A 14,887-nucleotide genomic window follows, 5' to 3' on the forward strand; every position below is an offset into this window, starting at 1 on the left:
CATGTTGTCACATCTCGTTCTGAGGGAATTCAGCACGTCCTCTCTGACTCCCCCGGGGAGAGGACACTGGAAGCATGCCCTGCTTTCCCCGACACAGCAGCCAAGTCGAGATGGTTCTGCTCAGCCCAGTCCCAGCCGACGTTACTAGTGAGAGCTGAAAGCATCTCCAAGTGCCGACTTCTCAAAGTTCCACAGGAAGACAACTTAAAACAAGCAAATGCTCAATCAGGTAAACAATTTCCATTTAAAGTTTAAGTTCAGAATAATCAGGCAAATGCCACTCGGAGCAAATACAGTATTTTAACATAATCCCAGGCTGTAATACTAAATTTTCCATGTAAAATGACTGCAATCTATTGGCTATCTTTTCCAAGGAATAAACATTCTTAAAACACATAATCGAGTTCTTTATGCTTCAAAGCAAAAAAAAAAAAACAATGTAGGGACGGATGATTAAACAACGTATTTTAAATGCGTAACAAATCCTTGAGATGCCCATCAGTACATTCTTAGCTCCATTCTCTGGCACAGTCAGAGGAGTGGGGGCTTAAAGAAAGAGCAAGGTGGGCTGCCAACTGAATACACACATTCCCGTTTTTTGGTTTGTCTTTTTTTTTTTTTTTTTTTGGCTGCTTTGGGTCTTTGTTGCTGCATGTGGGCTTTCTCTAGTTGCGGCAAGCGGGGGGCTGCTCTTCGTTGAGGTGCGCGGGCTTCTCAATGGGATGGCTTCTCTTGTTGTGGAACACGGGCTCTAGGCACGTGGGCTTCAGTAGTTGTGGCACACGGACTCAGCAGTTGTGGCTCTTGGGCTCTAGAGTGCAGGCTCAGTAGTTGTGGCACATGGGCTTAGTTGCTCTGTGGCATGTGGAATCTTCCCAGACCAGGGCTCAAACCCATGTCCCCTGCACTGGCAGGCAGATTCTTAACCACTGCGCCACCAGGGAAGTCCCTGGTTTGTCTTTTAAAGGTGAAAATCCACAGGAGAATGCAAGATAAGAGCAAAAATGTTTTGGAAGCTGAAACGCAAACAGTTGACTCAGCTGACCTAAGCCAACAACGGGAAAACCCCTAGACCCAGCCATTCATACCCTAGAATTCAATCCCCAGACCCTGGCAGCTAACTGGCAGCACTGGGCACTTCAGAGACAGGGTGAAGTTCAGATGAGGTGACAGCAAGTTGGTGTCCAGACCCACTTCACCCAGCCGACATGCCAGTGCCGGGCCTCTGGTGGGGCAGGGCGGCAGGTCTGTGGGACACTGGGACCCACACTTCTAACCGTGGGTGTAAGGACAAGGTCACAGACTCCCAGCAGGAGGTAAGAGAGTTCTTCCCCAGGGAATATGGAGTCAGAGAGACTGAGCAGCAGCCCAGCTGTCATCCTGCAGCAGAGGTTCTAGCTTGGCATCCACAGCAGCAACTAAGAACTTACCAGAAATGCAAATTTTGGGGCCTGCTGGACCTGCTCAGGAAGGAACTCTGGAATCTGTCTTCACCAGCCTCCTGGGTGACTCTGATGCTCACTACAGTTTGAGAACCACTGCCCCCAAATGCAGCTCAAAGCCTTTAAATGCCAGCCCCGCCCCCAGATTTCTAGTCAGCTTTAATAGCTGTTAAAGACAAACAGGGGACTTCCCTGGCGGTCCAGTGGTTAAGACTCCGTGCTCCCAATGCAGGGGGCACGGGTTCGATTCCTGGTCGGGGAACTAAGATCCCACATGCGCCACGGTGCGGCCAAAAAAATTTAATAATTAAAAAAAAAAAGACAAAAAGATAGCAGACACTGGTATCTGCAGAAACCTCCGCCATGAGATCAAAACAGCAAACCACCTGGGAAGGGAGGCTATGCAGGGAGAAGGCAACTTCACATCACTATTATTCTCAGGGAGGAAACACATCCACAGAGCAACGGCAGCTGCAACACACAAAGAAACTTCAGAGAACAATAAAAATAGCTCCCAGAAATTAAAAATAATAGCAGAAATAAAAACCTCTACAGAAAGATTAAGAGACATAGCTGAAGAATCCTTACAGAAAACAGAACCAAACGAAAGAGGTGAAAGAAGAGGAAAAGTCACAGGAGGACAGCAGTGCAGGAGGCCCAGCATCTGAGCAACATGGTTCCAGGAAGAGCCTAGAGAGGACCGACTGTAGGGAGAGTCAGAGCACAAACCCAACAGCACGTCCGAGAACTGAGGGCACTGCCTGCAAACCGCCCCACCTCCCGGAACCCTGCGCACAAGGAATTTCCCACAAGCTTCCAGAGAGAAGGGAGAACAAAGGGGAAAAGGTCAGAAATCGGAAAGACTGGATTTCAAGCACCATCTTCTAAATGTGCCGCCATGTACCCTTTCTCTCATAAGCCACTGGGGGATGTGCACACCCCGAGACAAAGGAGTGCACGAGAGCCACTGAACACCACACCCCAACAGGAGATGGGGGAGGCAGTCCCCAGGACGACAGCTGCACAGGAAGCACAGAGCCTGGAACGATTCCAGAAGAGAAGCTGCAGAACGCCCGATGCACCCACTGCCTTAAGAGGTTCAGGCAGCCGGCTGAGAGCTTGAGGAGTGATTCATTTCAAGTTCAGCACCTGCCGTGGGACTGTGGTGGGGACACTGCCAGCACACAACCGAACAGGCAGGTCCCCTGAGACCCCTTTCTGATGGCTGGGACTGGACCTGCCCTGAACTAGGACGGGGACGAGCCCACTGGGCTGGCAATGAGCAGGTCCAGCTGCTGCCCTAGTGCCCCTGGGTGCTGCAGGCAGGTCAGGAAACCTCAAGTCTTCAGACTGGAACAGCAACCGGAAAAGCTCAGGGCCAGGATCTGGACTGGATCCCTCAAAGTCCAGTTCCAGCCAAGTGGAAGTTTACACTGAAGGAGAGAGGAATAGGACCAGAGAAGGACTCCGAACACTTACACGAAGATGGAGGGCCAGTGTCTAAGTGACGGCGTTCTGCTCTTAAATGACAACCCCTCTACTGCGCAGCCTGAGGAGGACACAAAATGGACCACCCGAGGGCCAATGGGAGGTGTCACAGACGTCCATCTGTCGGTCGCCTCGCCCAGCATATCACATCCCGAAAAACAGAACCAACCTTCCAGCATCAGTAAGATGGCCAAGTGGTTGGACAAACCCATCTTTCCTTTTTTTAAATTAATTAATTAATTAATTTTTTGGGCTGTGTTGGGTCTTCGTTTCTGTGCGAGGGCTTTCTCTAGTTGCGGCGAGCGGGGGCCACTCTTCATTGCGGTGCGCGGGCCTCTCACTGTCGTGGCCTCTCTTGCTGCGGAGCACAGGCTCCAGACACGCAGGCTCAGTAGTTGTGGCTCACGGGCCCAGGTGCTCCGCGGCATGTGGGATCTTTCCCAGACCAGGGCTCGAACCCGTGTCCCCTGCACTGGCAGGCAGACTCTCAACCACTGCACCACCAGGGAAGCCCAACAAACCCATCTTTAATCAGTGGACAGATGAGTTAGTCACAGACTGAGCAAGCACGTTTAAAACTGACAAAAGCCCAATGCAGGGACCGCCTAGCTGCCAGTCACAAAGCCTCTGTGGTATGAGTGACCAGTAACCATGGGAGGCCTGCACAGGCCAGCTGAGCCACACTGTGAAGACCACAGCCTGCCTCAGAGAGGAATGAGCTGGCTGATCCGATAAACTCTGGAAACAAATTACTCAATTAAGAGAAAATGAAACAAACTGAGCTGCTGAGGCCTCGGTGCCCCTTAGCGGCTGACGGGTGTGTGGTGGCCAGAGGGTGTGTACTGCAGGGGGCCACACGCCAGGGACGACACAGAGCCCTTACCTTTCGACTGTATCTTCTCACAGTTGGGGGAGATGATAACGCATTTCAACTTTTTGAGCTTCAGATGTTTGAGAACTTCCCTCAGCCCCAACACAAGTCGGCGTTTGGTCTTGGCCTTGACTGGATCTTTCTGGTACATACGATCTTGGAAACGAACCAGCTCTTTCAGCAGGTCCGTAACACAAGCGTCAACTTCTTTACTGAGCATCTGGCTGCAGTAGCTGAAAGAGACATTAGACACGGTCACGTTCCCACTGGCTGCGACGCTCCAGCGCACTGCTCCTGGCACACCTCAGATGAGGCGGACGGCATGCCCCTTTCAAGAAATCACGCTTTGATGACGAATACCAGTCAAAAAGGTGGAACTCCTGATAGGATTTTACGAAAGGTATGGATGGAGGCATCCTCTCCAGCCCCAACTACAAGGGACAAAGACCTCTGGGCCCCATGTCCCCAGGGCAGCCACTCCCGGGTGCCTCTCCTCATGAAAAAAAATGTTTGGAGAGTCTACCCTGAAGAAAAGTGGGAGGGAAGGAGGCGGAGTGCCCTAAGAAATTACATACAGAAATTACACAACGAGAGGGAACCTAGATGCAACAGGCTAGGCTGTCGCCTCACTACCCGTTCCCCCAACCACAACTTGGATTCAAGGGCACCTCTGGCATCATGGCACTAGGACCTCTCAGGAGCAGATTAGGTAGCCCTGGCATGTGTTACAACCAGGTCCCAGCCACCTTCCACCGGGAGGATGCAAACACCGGGGCCCAGCCGAGCCAGTGGGTGAAGAACTCAACGCCCAGTGTCAGAGGGAGCACAGTGCCCCGGGCCCCACTGCAGGCACAGCTGCCCGGCTCACTCACTCCCTGAACCGCCGGCTGTGGATCTTGGGGCAGGGCTCCACCTCCTTCTGGGGCTCAGCTCCCAGTCGGTCTTCTGACTTGCTCTCTGCCACAGAAGCACAGGACACCAACTCTTCCATTCCCCCTGGAGTTTCAGAGAAAGAAGTCACAGCATGGCCCCTCTGGGGCTCCACACACAGACTGCGGGGACTGAGGCAGGGAATGCTCAACAGCGGCAGTGTCGCCAGAGCAGCCAGACTCGGCGGCACACACCCGCCACATCCAGACACGGCCACCGAGCGTCACAGCAGGCAGAGGAGCGATGGGAATGGCTTGGGAAATCAGAAGAACTGGGCGACTCTCTGCACTGCCTAGAGGTGCCTCCCCGTCCCTTATTTAGTTATTTACTTATTTTTATTGCGGCAAGTATTTCCAAAATTTACCATTTTAACCATTTTTGGGTTTTTTGGCCACAGCACGCAGCATGTGGGATATTAGTTCCCCAACCAGGGATGGAACCCGAGCCCCTGGCAGTGAGAGCGTGGAGTCCTAACCACTGGACCACCAGGGAATTCCCTAACCATTTTTAAATGTGTGGTTCAGTGGCCAAATTTATTTTTTAATTTTGAAATTTAACCTGAAGTTCTTATCAGTAAGTTTTAAAAGCAGGTTTATTAGTTCTCAATTTTTTTGCACTTAAATGCTTGAAACCATTCCTTTATCAAATAACCCTTAAAAAAGCAGCTGAACATCTCAACTGGGAGAGCCACAATAGGTGTGTTTAAACCCATCAGACAGGATTCAATAACAGCTTACAACACTCAAATTGATACTCCTAGACACTTCCAAAGTGCAAGTGCCATAACACCACCAGGGGAAGGAGTTCACCCACCAGGAAAGACAATGTCCCATGGCTGGCCTCTCCACCACCCATAGGCGTAGCTTGTAAAACCCCTGGCAGCCTGTATGGCAGGAGCCTCTAGGCTGGGTGGCAGTGGACCCAACCGCAAGATCCACCCCGGGGAAATGCCAGCAGGAGGGGTGCTCACGTCCCCTATATACATCGCACGCTGCCACAGCACCTGTGCTTCTAATGGCCCCGAAGTGGAAACGCCCACAACACTCACATGCCACCTGGCACGTTTGTACACCTGGATGCTATGCAGCAATGACAATCGGGAACTACCTCTACAGGCCACAGACATACTGCTGGCCAGAGGGGCACACACTGCAAGATTCCACTGGAACAAAGCCTGAAAGCTCACGGGTAGGGCTGCAGACAGGGCTGCGGCCTTGAGCGGGAATCATGGGGACTGTGGGGCTGCTACAGTTCTGAACTTGGTAAGAAGTCCTCAAGCTATATGCTTATGATTTGTGTACTGTTCTGAATGTGTAATTCACTAAAATGCTTACTTAACCCATTTTTTGTATGACACCATGCCTCACACACTTGTGGGCAAGCAGCTCTGCAGTTAATGGTGTTGTTAATTCGCATGGCACTTCGAATTGTGAGGACCATCCAGTGCCACACAGATCGAACTCAGGGGCCTCACCCCCTCTGTCCCTCTCACCCCTGAGAAGCAGAGGCACCAGAAGCTCCACCTGCCCATAGGGACGTCCTCTTACTGTCAAGTTAGGAGACAGAAAACTTCTGCATTCCCGAGGCCCAACGCCCACGTGCTTTTACCACGCAGGGACAAGGGCTGGGCAAAGCCCAGACAGTTGGCTGTGCATACGGCCGCCCCCGCTGAAGGATTCTTTAAGAAGCAAACCAACAGAACTCGGTACCTGAGGGGTCAGGCTGCCCGAGGGCCTGGTCGTCACCACCGCTCTCTCCATCTTGCACATCGTCACTGGCAAAAGCTGGGCTCACAGCATTTTCTTGGAGACGCTGCTGCTTTCTCTCCTGCCGCTCTTTCAAAATAATCTTTAAAATTAAATGAACGATCAAAACACCTAAATACTTGTACTTAAAAATAAGCTCTTTTGCAAAATAAGCCACCCAAGTTCAGCTGGCTGGCACTGTGCCTGTTTGTGCCCTTACTCCCCACCGCCCCCATGGGTGGGCCCAACCCTCTCACCCACAGCCCAGGAGCAGCATGTTCCCCCTGGGTGCGCAGAGCAGGGCATGTGAGAACCGGGCTCTGATGCAACTGTGCAGCTCAACAGTTACCTGGCCCCAGGCAAGACACGCCTTCCTCCATCTGAGACCCACCACACTCCACAGGCTGCTTTGAAAATTAAATCAAAGAACGTGTGCCAGGAAGTGTCCAATATTTCCCAAATCTGAGCATCAGACAGATTGCCTTGGGTGGAATGAGGGTAAAAAACGTGAATGAGAACATACTCCCCCCATTTCTGGTTTTCTGTCCACGTCACTCCAAAGCATTAAAGTGAATAAATAAATAAGGCCTCCCCCTCCAGCAGCTAAGGCACCCTGCTTCACTCGCTCTAGCACACCATGTGGGAAGAGCAAGGGATCATCTTGCAGAGAATCGTGTACCCATCTTGATAAGGGCAGGTTCAAATGAGAGTGAAGGTTAAACTCTAAAAATGTAAGGGTCGAATGGAGTAACACAGATACAGGAGGGTCTGTAGGTTTTCTCGTGCCCGATTTCGAACAGAACACCACACACCTTCTTCAACGAGGTTGGCTTCTTGGCCTTGGGGACCTCCCTCTGCTTCCCCTTCTTCATCAGGGGGGCGCTGGAGTCTAAGGGGTTGTGCGGGGTCTTCACCTGGCCGAAGCGGTGGCCCTTCTTCCCTGACATGGAGTCTTTGGAGAGGACAGGCACCGCCCCAACTACAACACAGGAGGGACATATGGCTCAGGCTGCCGCCCGCCACCTGCCTGGCTCCAGAGGGCAGGCTCGCTGCAGATCTGCCTCGGGGGCTCCTTATGCTGCCCGCCCATCCCCACAACCTTCCTCATCCTCATCAAATGGTCCCGTAGAGAACTAGCTTCCTATCCCTGTAATCAAATCTCCTATGTTGCTCCTATGTTGTAATCAAATCTGTAATCAAACCTCCTATGTTGCTCAGTAAAGTCTGATCATGTGTGGGTCTCACTGTTTGATTAAGAATTTTTCCGGGTAGCTTGTACTTAAGATGCCTTTTACTCCACCATTTTCAGTTGACACTGCCTTTGCAGGAGTTGGCCACTGGCTTCCCTATGCATACCTTCTACCTCGCTACCTTATAAGATCCTAGTAATATTTCAAGTTGATTCTCTTGAGTTTTCTAGACATAAACATACTTCCCTAAATTCCCTGCACGGTGTAAATACATGACCACAATCACTACTCAGGCCACTTCCACTGCATACTATGGTTCTGTTCTACTTCCCACCTTGTTCCTGTTCCCAAGGAAATAGTTAACTTGTTCATACTTTCCCCCTACTATTTAATTAGGAAAATTTCTAAACACATAACAAAGAAAAAGAGAATGTATAACAACAAACCCGCGTACTCACTGTCCAGCTTCAACAACCATCAGTATTTTTCCAAATATATTTTACCCACCCTCCTTAATTTTGGAATATGTTTTAAAAGTGCTGTGTAGACACAGGGGTGACTCCTGGAAAGGCAAGCCAAAAACAAAATAAAAACAAAAAAAAATAACTGAGCAGAGACATCAACAACCACACACTGTGGGGAAGACAGCCACCAAATTCAGACCAGGGCAGTTCCGTACACAAAACAAAACAAAAAAACCCCAACACAATCACTACTCTCAGAAGGAAAAAATCAAATCCAGAGTTGCTACAATATATTAATTGAAATATTCAGTATTCAATAAAAAATTTTTCAAACTTTCAAAGAAATAAGAAAGTGTGACCCATACTAAAGAAAAAAGGAAGTTAACAGAAACTGTCTTTGAGTGCTCCCAGCTGTGGGACACAGATGACCAAGACTTCAAGGCAACTATGAGAACAGATGAAAACACAGGATTTCAATAAATACAAATAACAAAGGAGAAAGGCTCATAGCAGATTTGAGATGCCAGAAAAATCAGTGAACATGAAGATAAATCAATAGAAACTATTCAATTTAAAGAAAAATTTTAAAGAAGATTTTAAAAGACTGAAAAAATGAAGACAGCCTCAAGAGACCTGTGGAGCAATAACAAACATACCACTATACATATAATGGGAGTGCCAGGAGAGGAAAGAGAAAAGACAAAAAATATTCTGAAGACATAATGGCCCTAAATTTCCCAAATTTGATGAAAACTTTAATCTACAAAGCCAAAATAGGACAAATATTACCCAATCAAAGGTAGGATAAATATAGAGATTCCCACCCTAGACATATCATAGTCAAACTGTTGAAGGTGGAAACAAAGAAAAACTATGGAAAGTAGCAAGGGAAAAACAACTCATCACAGAACGTGGAACAAGAAGACAAGTAATATCTGACGTCTCATTGGCAACAATGGAGGCAAGAGGGCGATGGAATGACATTCAAAGTATTGGGAGAAAAAAAACCTCAACCAAAAATTCTATACCCAGCAAAACTATCCTTCAAAAAAATGAATGTAAAATATAGATGTTCCTAGATAAACAATGACTGACAGAATTCATTTCTTAATTTACTTATTTATAAGCAGCCACTTACTTTTTTTAATTTTAAGAAAATAATATTTTTAAAGTAAAGGAAAAAAATCAACAGAGGAATCAAAATGGTACTCTGTATTTGTTTAACATAAAATAAAGCAGTTAAGGATGAACAGAAGAATAAATAAGACATGCAAGAAGAGGAAAAAAATAGCAACAGCAGTAAATGCAACCACGGTAACAATTACATTAAACATGAATGAATGAAACACCCCACTCAACAGGCAGAGACTGTTGGCCTGGATAAAAAAGAAAGCTCCGACTATATGCTGTCTACAAGAAACATACCTTGAACACACTGTCTGCTAGGTGGCCAGGGCTACTCTTCCCTATGCTGCTGGTAAAAGCATTCACCTCCTCTTTAATCTGACCAGCCAGTTGGGAAGGCCTGACTTGGGCTCCAGAATAGACATAAGCCTCCAAAGGCCTTTGACTTAAGTTGTGCTCTGGCAAGAAAGCCCCACATAGGGGTACTTGGTACTGGCTCATCTAAAATAAAGAGGAACTCTGAATTCCTCTTAGCTAAGTTTTACTTTTTCTGGAAAGAATGGTTCCATTACTGATGTCAAAAAGGAAGGTGACGGACATGTCAGTATTTGGGTATTCCTGGGATCTCTGGCCAAAATGTCCTTTCAATACTACCAAAATCCCAACCTTACAATCTGACAACCTCAAATACTTAAAAATATCATCTGATTGAGGGCCCCCACTCCTTGCAAAACTGTTTATGTACTTCATACACAACTGCATCTAAAAGGTCCAACTTGAACCTAGTTACAAAAGAGCCACCTCATATAGCCTCAGAGGTAGTTCCCTCACTTTTCCTGCTTTTACCTTTGACTGGAGATCTAGAATGCTCAGTCAGTAGTTTACACACTTCCCTGCAGGCTCCCCAAGAAGCTACATTCTTCAGAATCAGCGGTTGGCCAAGCACTTTGCAGATTTTTCTGGAAAGGCCAACACTGCAGGCCTTTACCAAACAGAAGATGAGCTGAGAAAAGCAACTTTGAGGAATATCTAACAAGGCAGTGGTCCCAAGTTTTGATATATGTAAGAATTACTCACACATGTGATGTATAAAACTGTGGATCCTGAAATGAATAAAATTACCAAAATCATTGAGACAAAGAAATTTAAATACAGACTGGATACAAGATGCTAGCAAGAAATAATCATTAATATTATTAGATGGAAGGATGGCAGTGGTTCAATTAAAAAGAAAATCACCATCAATTAGAGATACTGATGTATTTACAGGCTAAATGACATGATGTCTACAAGTACTTCAGGAAAAAAAAAGTAGAGTTCCAGATGCAACAAGACTGGCAAAATGTTGTTAACTGATGGAGCTGGGTAATGGGCACATGGTGGCAGTATTCATCATATTCTCTCTACTTTTGATTATGTTTTAAAGTTTCCACCACAAAAAAGTGAAAAACAAAGACAAAACAAAACGAAAAATCCCACTGTGTGCTTGTTAAAAACACCTACTGCCCTTCCCATATGAAGTGGTTCTAGTGCACCACTTCTGAGGTGTTCCTGGAACCTGCACTTTCAGCAATGCCAGTGCCATGGCTGGCAGTCCTGGGGATACTGTGTGAAAAAGAAACACTGGGTTCAGGGACACACTGTCGACTGGTGCCTCAGCCACACTGTACTTGGGCTAAATTAACTGTATTCAGACACTTTAAATTTGTACTCTGCGCTTTTAATAAAGGTCACTATGAAACTCACTAAAACTTACTTCTGCTGTAGCCATGAGAAGGCTATTTAGGAAACTGCTGACTGTATCATTCAGCAACTCATATAAAATCATCTGCCGGAGAAAGAGTGTTAAGAATTTTCAGCTTCAAAAAAATCCCACCTCCACCCCCATCAGAATGGCTAAAATTAAGACCAACAACATCAAATGTTGATGAGGATGTGGAACCAGGAGAACATTCATACGTTATTGGTGAGTGTAGTATGGTACACAGGCAGTTTGGAAAACAGTCTGGCAATTTATAAACTAACTACCACGTGGCCCAGCAATTCCACTCTCCCAAGAGAATTAAAAACAGACACTCAAATACTTGTACATGAATATTCACAGCAGTATTATCCACAACAGCCAAAAGGTGGAAACAGCCTAAATGTCCATCAATAGATAAAGAAACTGTGGTCAACAGAATATGATTCGATCACAAACACTGGTGAAATAAGATACATGAATCATTATGGATGAACATCAAAGACATTAAGCTAAGTGAAAGCAGACTGACGCAAAAGGTCGCAAACTATATGATTCCATTTACATAAAATGTCAGCATAGGCAGATCCACAGGTAGTTGCCAGGGGCTGGGGAAAGGAGGAAAATGGGGAGCTTCATGGGTAGGGGTTTCCTCTTGGGGTGATAAAAATATTAGGAACTAGACAGAGGTGATGGTCACACAACACTGTGGACGTACTAAACGCCACTAAATTGTACAGTGTAAAATGGTTAATTTCATGCTACATGAATTTCATCTCAATAAAAAACAAAAAGAACTACTGACATACATCTACAGTGTAAGTCACAAAAATATTGTGTCGAGTGAAAGAAACCTTACACAAAGAAGCATATACTAAGATTCCACTTACATGAGGTTCTAAAACAAGGAAAAACTAGTCCATGGCAGAAGAAACATCAGAACCATGGTTGCCTGCGGGTAGCAGCAGGGAATGACTGGGATGGGAAGCGGCTGAGGAAAGTTTCAAGGGTGCTGACGATGTTCCACACAGCCACGAGTCTAGGTGACACAGTTATACGTTTGCCAAAAGGCTTCAAATGGTGCACTTAAGATCTGTGCGTGTCACTAAATGCATAGTTTACCTCCAAAGGAAAAGAAGAGCCATAAATAAATGCTGAACTGATATACATGCTGTAACACTTGGGGGTAAAATACAGTGGTGTCTGCAACCTACCTTAAATGCAGCAAAAATAAAAAACAACATATTGATGAATGGATAGATCGGGGTCAGCAAACTTTTCCTTAAAGGGCCAGAGAGTAAATATTTTAGGCTAATGAGCATACGCGTATTGCAATGCTCAACTGCCATTATAACTCAAAGGCAGCCACAGATAATACTTAAATGAACAAGTGTTGGCTGTGTTCTAATAAAACTTTACAGCCAGCAGCCAGCAGGTCATAGTTTGCTGACCTCTGGAAAAATAACGTGGTTGAAAAAAATTAGGAATGACTGTACAATCTAGATGGTGAGTACATGGGTGGTCACTGCATGATTTTATTCAGCTTTTTCAGATGTTTGAAAATTTTCAAAAGAAAAAAAATGCTACCTCTCTCCCCTGAAGAGACAAATCATGTTTATCCTTTCTGGGATTAATGCCATAATAAAATCACCATCAGTTAGAGATGCAGATTGAGGTATTTACAAGTAAAATGACATGATGTCCACAAATTGCTTTAAAATGCTTCAGAAACCAAAACAAGTAAGCTTCTTCACCATTTCCTTGGATACCTATTTTTCCCTTTTAAAATAAATAAAATGCCTCAGAGGGAAACATATTTAAAAGACTATGGTGGCAAATGTGCATTATTTCTCTGTATGACATATTGCCAATTTTAAGTATCTTGGCTCTAAGAGGTGTTTCAGAAGAGAGAATGACTGCATCACTACCGAGCCAACACTGCCACCCACTGCGTTCCCATGGACAGGCAGGTAATTCATTTCAATCTGGTGAAGCTTTATAACCTGTACAGGGCACTTACACATCATAAGATTTTCAGGTACACCAAGTCGCCACATCAAGTGGAAAACCCATAAACCCATGTTATTGTTGTTGTTGTTTTTAATGTTTATCTATTTATTTATTTTTGGCTGCATCGGGTCTTAGGTGCGGCACGTGGGATCTTTTGCTGTGGCGTGCAGGGTTCTCTATAGTTGTGGTGCGCAGGCTCCAGGGTGCGTGGGCTCTGTAGTTTGTGACACATGGGCTCTCTAGCTGAGATGCTTGAGCTCAGGAGTTCTGGCGTATGGGCTTAGCTGCCCTGTGGCATGTGGGAACCTAGTTCCCTGACCAGGGACTGAACCTGCATCCCCTGCATCGGAAGGTGGATTCTTTACCACTGGACCACCAGAGAAGTCCCCAAAACCCACCTTTTAATAAGACCTATTTCTTAAAATCATCATAATTAAATAACTTTAAAAATTTTGTGATAAAATACATATTAACATAAAAACTACTATTTTAACCGTTCACGTCACAATTCAGTGGCATCAATTACGTTTACAACATTGTTGCAAACATCACCACTACCCATATCCAAAACTTTTTCATACCCCGACATAAAAATCTATCCCCATGAAACAATAACTCCTCATTCCCCACTCCCCTCAACCCCTGGTAACCGCTAATCTACTTTCTGTCTATGACAGAATTTCCTTCCTTTTTAAGGCTGAATACTCCATTGTATGTATATACCACCTTTTGTTTACCCATTCATCTGTTGATATACATTTGGGGTATTTTCATCTTTGGACTACTACGAAAAATGCTGCTATGAACACTGGTATACAAGCGTCTCAGTCTCTGTTTTTAATTCCTTTGGATACACTCAGAGGAGTGGAATTGCCGAGTCACATGACAACTCTCTATTTAGCATTCTGAAGAACCACGGGACCGTCTTCCAAAGTAAGTGCACCATTTAACATTTCCATCAGCAACGGTTCCAATTTCTCCAAATCCCCAAAAACACTTGTTATTTTCCATGTTTCTGATTAGAGCTATTGTAGTAGGTTTGAAGAACTGCCTCAGTGTGGTTTTAAGTTGCATTTCTCTACTGATGTTGAGCATCTTTTCACGTGTTATTGACCGTACGTATACCTTCTCATGGAGAAATGTCTTTCCAAGAGCTCTGCCCATTTTTTAAATGAGTGTTACCGAATTGTAAGAGTTCTTATATATTCGGATATTAAATCCTTATAAGATATGATTTTCAAATATTTTCTCCCATTCTATAAGTTGTCTTCTCATTTTCTTGATAATGCCATTTGGTACACAAAAGGTTTTAATTTTGATGAAATCCAATTTATCTGTTTTTGCTTTTGTTGCTTGTGCTTTTGGTGTCCTTTCTAAAAATTCATCACCTAATCCAAGGTCATGAAGATTTACCTCTGTTTTCTTCTAAGAGTTTCAAGTTTTAGCTCTTATATTTAAGTTGCTGATCCACTGTGAGTTAATTTTTGTATATGGTGTGAGGTTGGGGGCCTAACTTCATTGTTAAGCATGTGGAAATCCAGTTGCTCCAGGACCATTTTTTAAATGATTGTTCTTTGTCCTTTTAATGAACTCAACAACCCTGTTAAAAATTCACTGGCCATAGATATGTGTGTTTATTTCTGGATTCTCAATTCTATTCTACTGGTCTATATCTATCCTTATTCCAGCACCACATTATTTTGATCATATATAAACAACTTCTGATTACAAGAGAAAACAGTCACAAAACAGTCTACTGAAAAAGACTTCAATCATTTGTCTGAAATGAAAAGACTCTTTTACCTGAGAACACCACTGGTTTGGAGGACTGCTTTGCATTCTGGGAGTGCTGCTTCTTTTCCAATGCGGTTAGCATTCCTC

The 14,887-nt window shown here is 45.3% G+C and overlaps 1 protein-coding gene across 1 annotated transcript in view; it reads right to left on the bottom strand.

Moving 5' to 3' along the window:
• The window catches only part of SECISBP2 (SECIS binding protein 2), a 39,102-nt gene that overhangs the window by 6,339 nt on the left and 17,876 nt on the right, over window positions 1-14,887 (bottom strand). Inside the window, exons 11-15 of the mRNA XM_082626596.1 lie at window positions 14,810-14,884; window positions 7,289-7,455; window positions 6,441-6,579; window positions 4,674-4,797; window positions 3,814-4,034 (exon numbers count right to left, since the gene is read on the bottom strand). Coding sequence (XP_082482722.1) covers window positions 3,814-4,034; window positions 4,674-4,797; window positions 6,441-6,579; window positions 7,289-7,455; window positions 14,810-14,884 — 726 coding nt within the window. The remainder of the gene's footprint in view (window positions 1-3,813; window positions 4,035-4,673; window positions 4,798-6,440; window positions 6,580-7,288; window positions 7,456-14,809; window positions 14,885-14,887) is intronic.

This window comes from Mesoplodon mirus, assembly GCF_964341445.2.
Source record: "Mesoplodon mirus genome assembly, chromosome: 1".
Classification (NCBI taxonomy): domain Eukaryota; kingdom Metazoa; phylum Chordata; class Mammalia; order Artiodactyla; family Ziphiidae; genus Mesoplodon; species Mesoplodon mirus.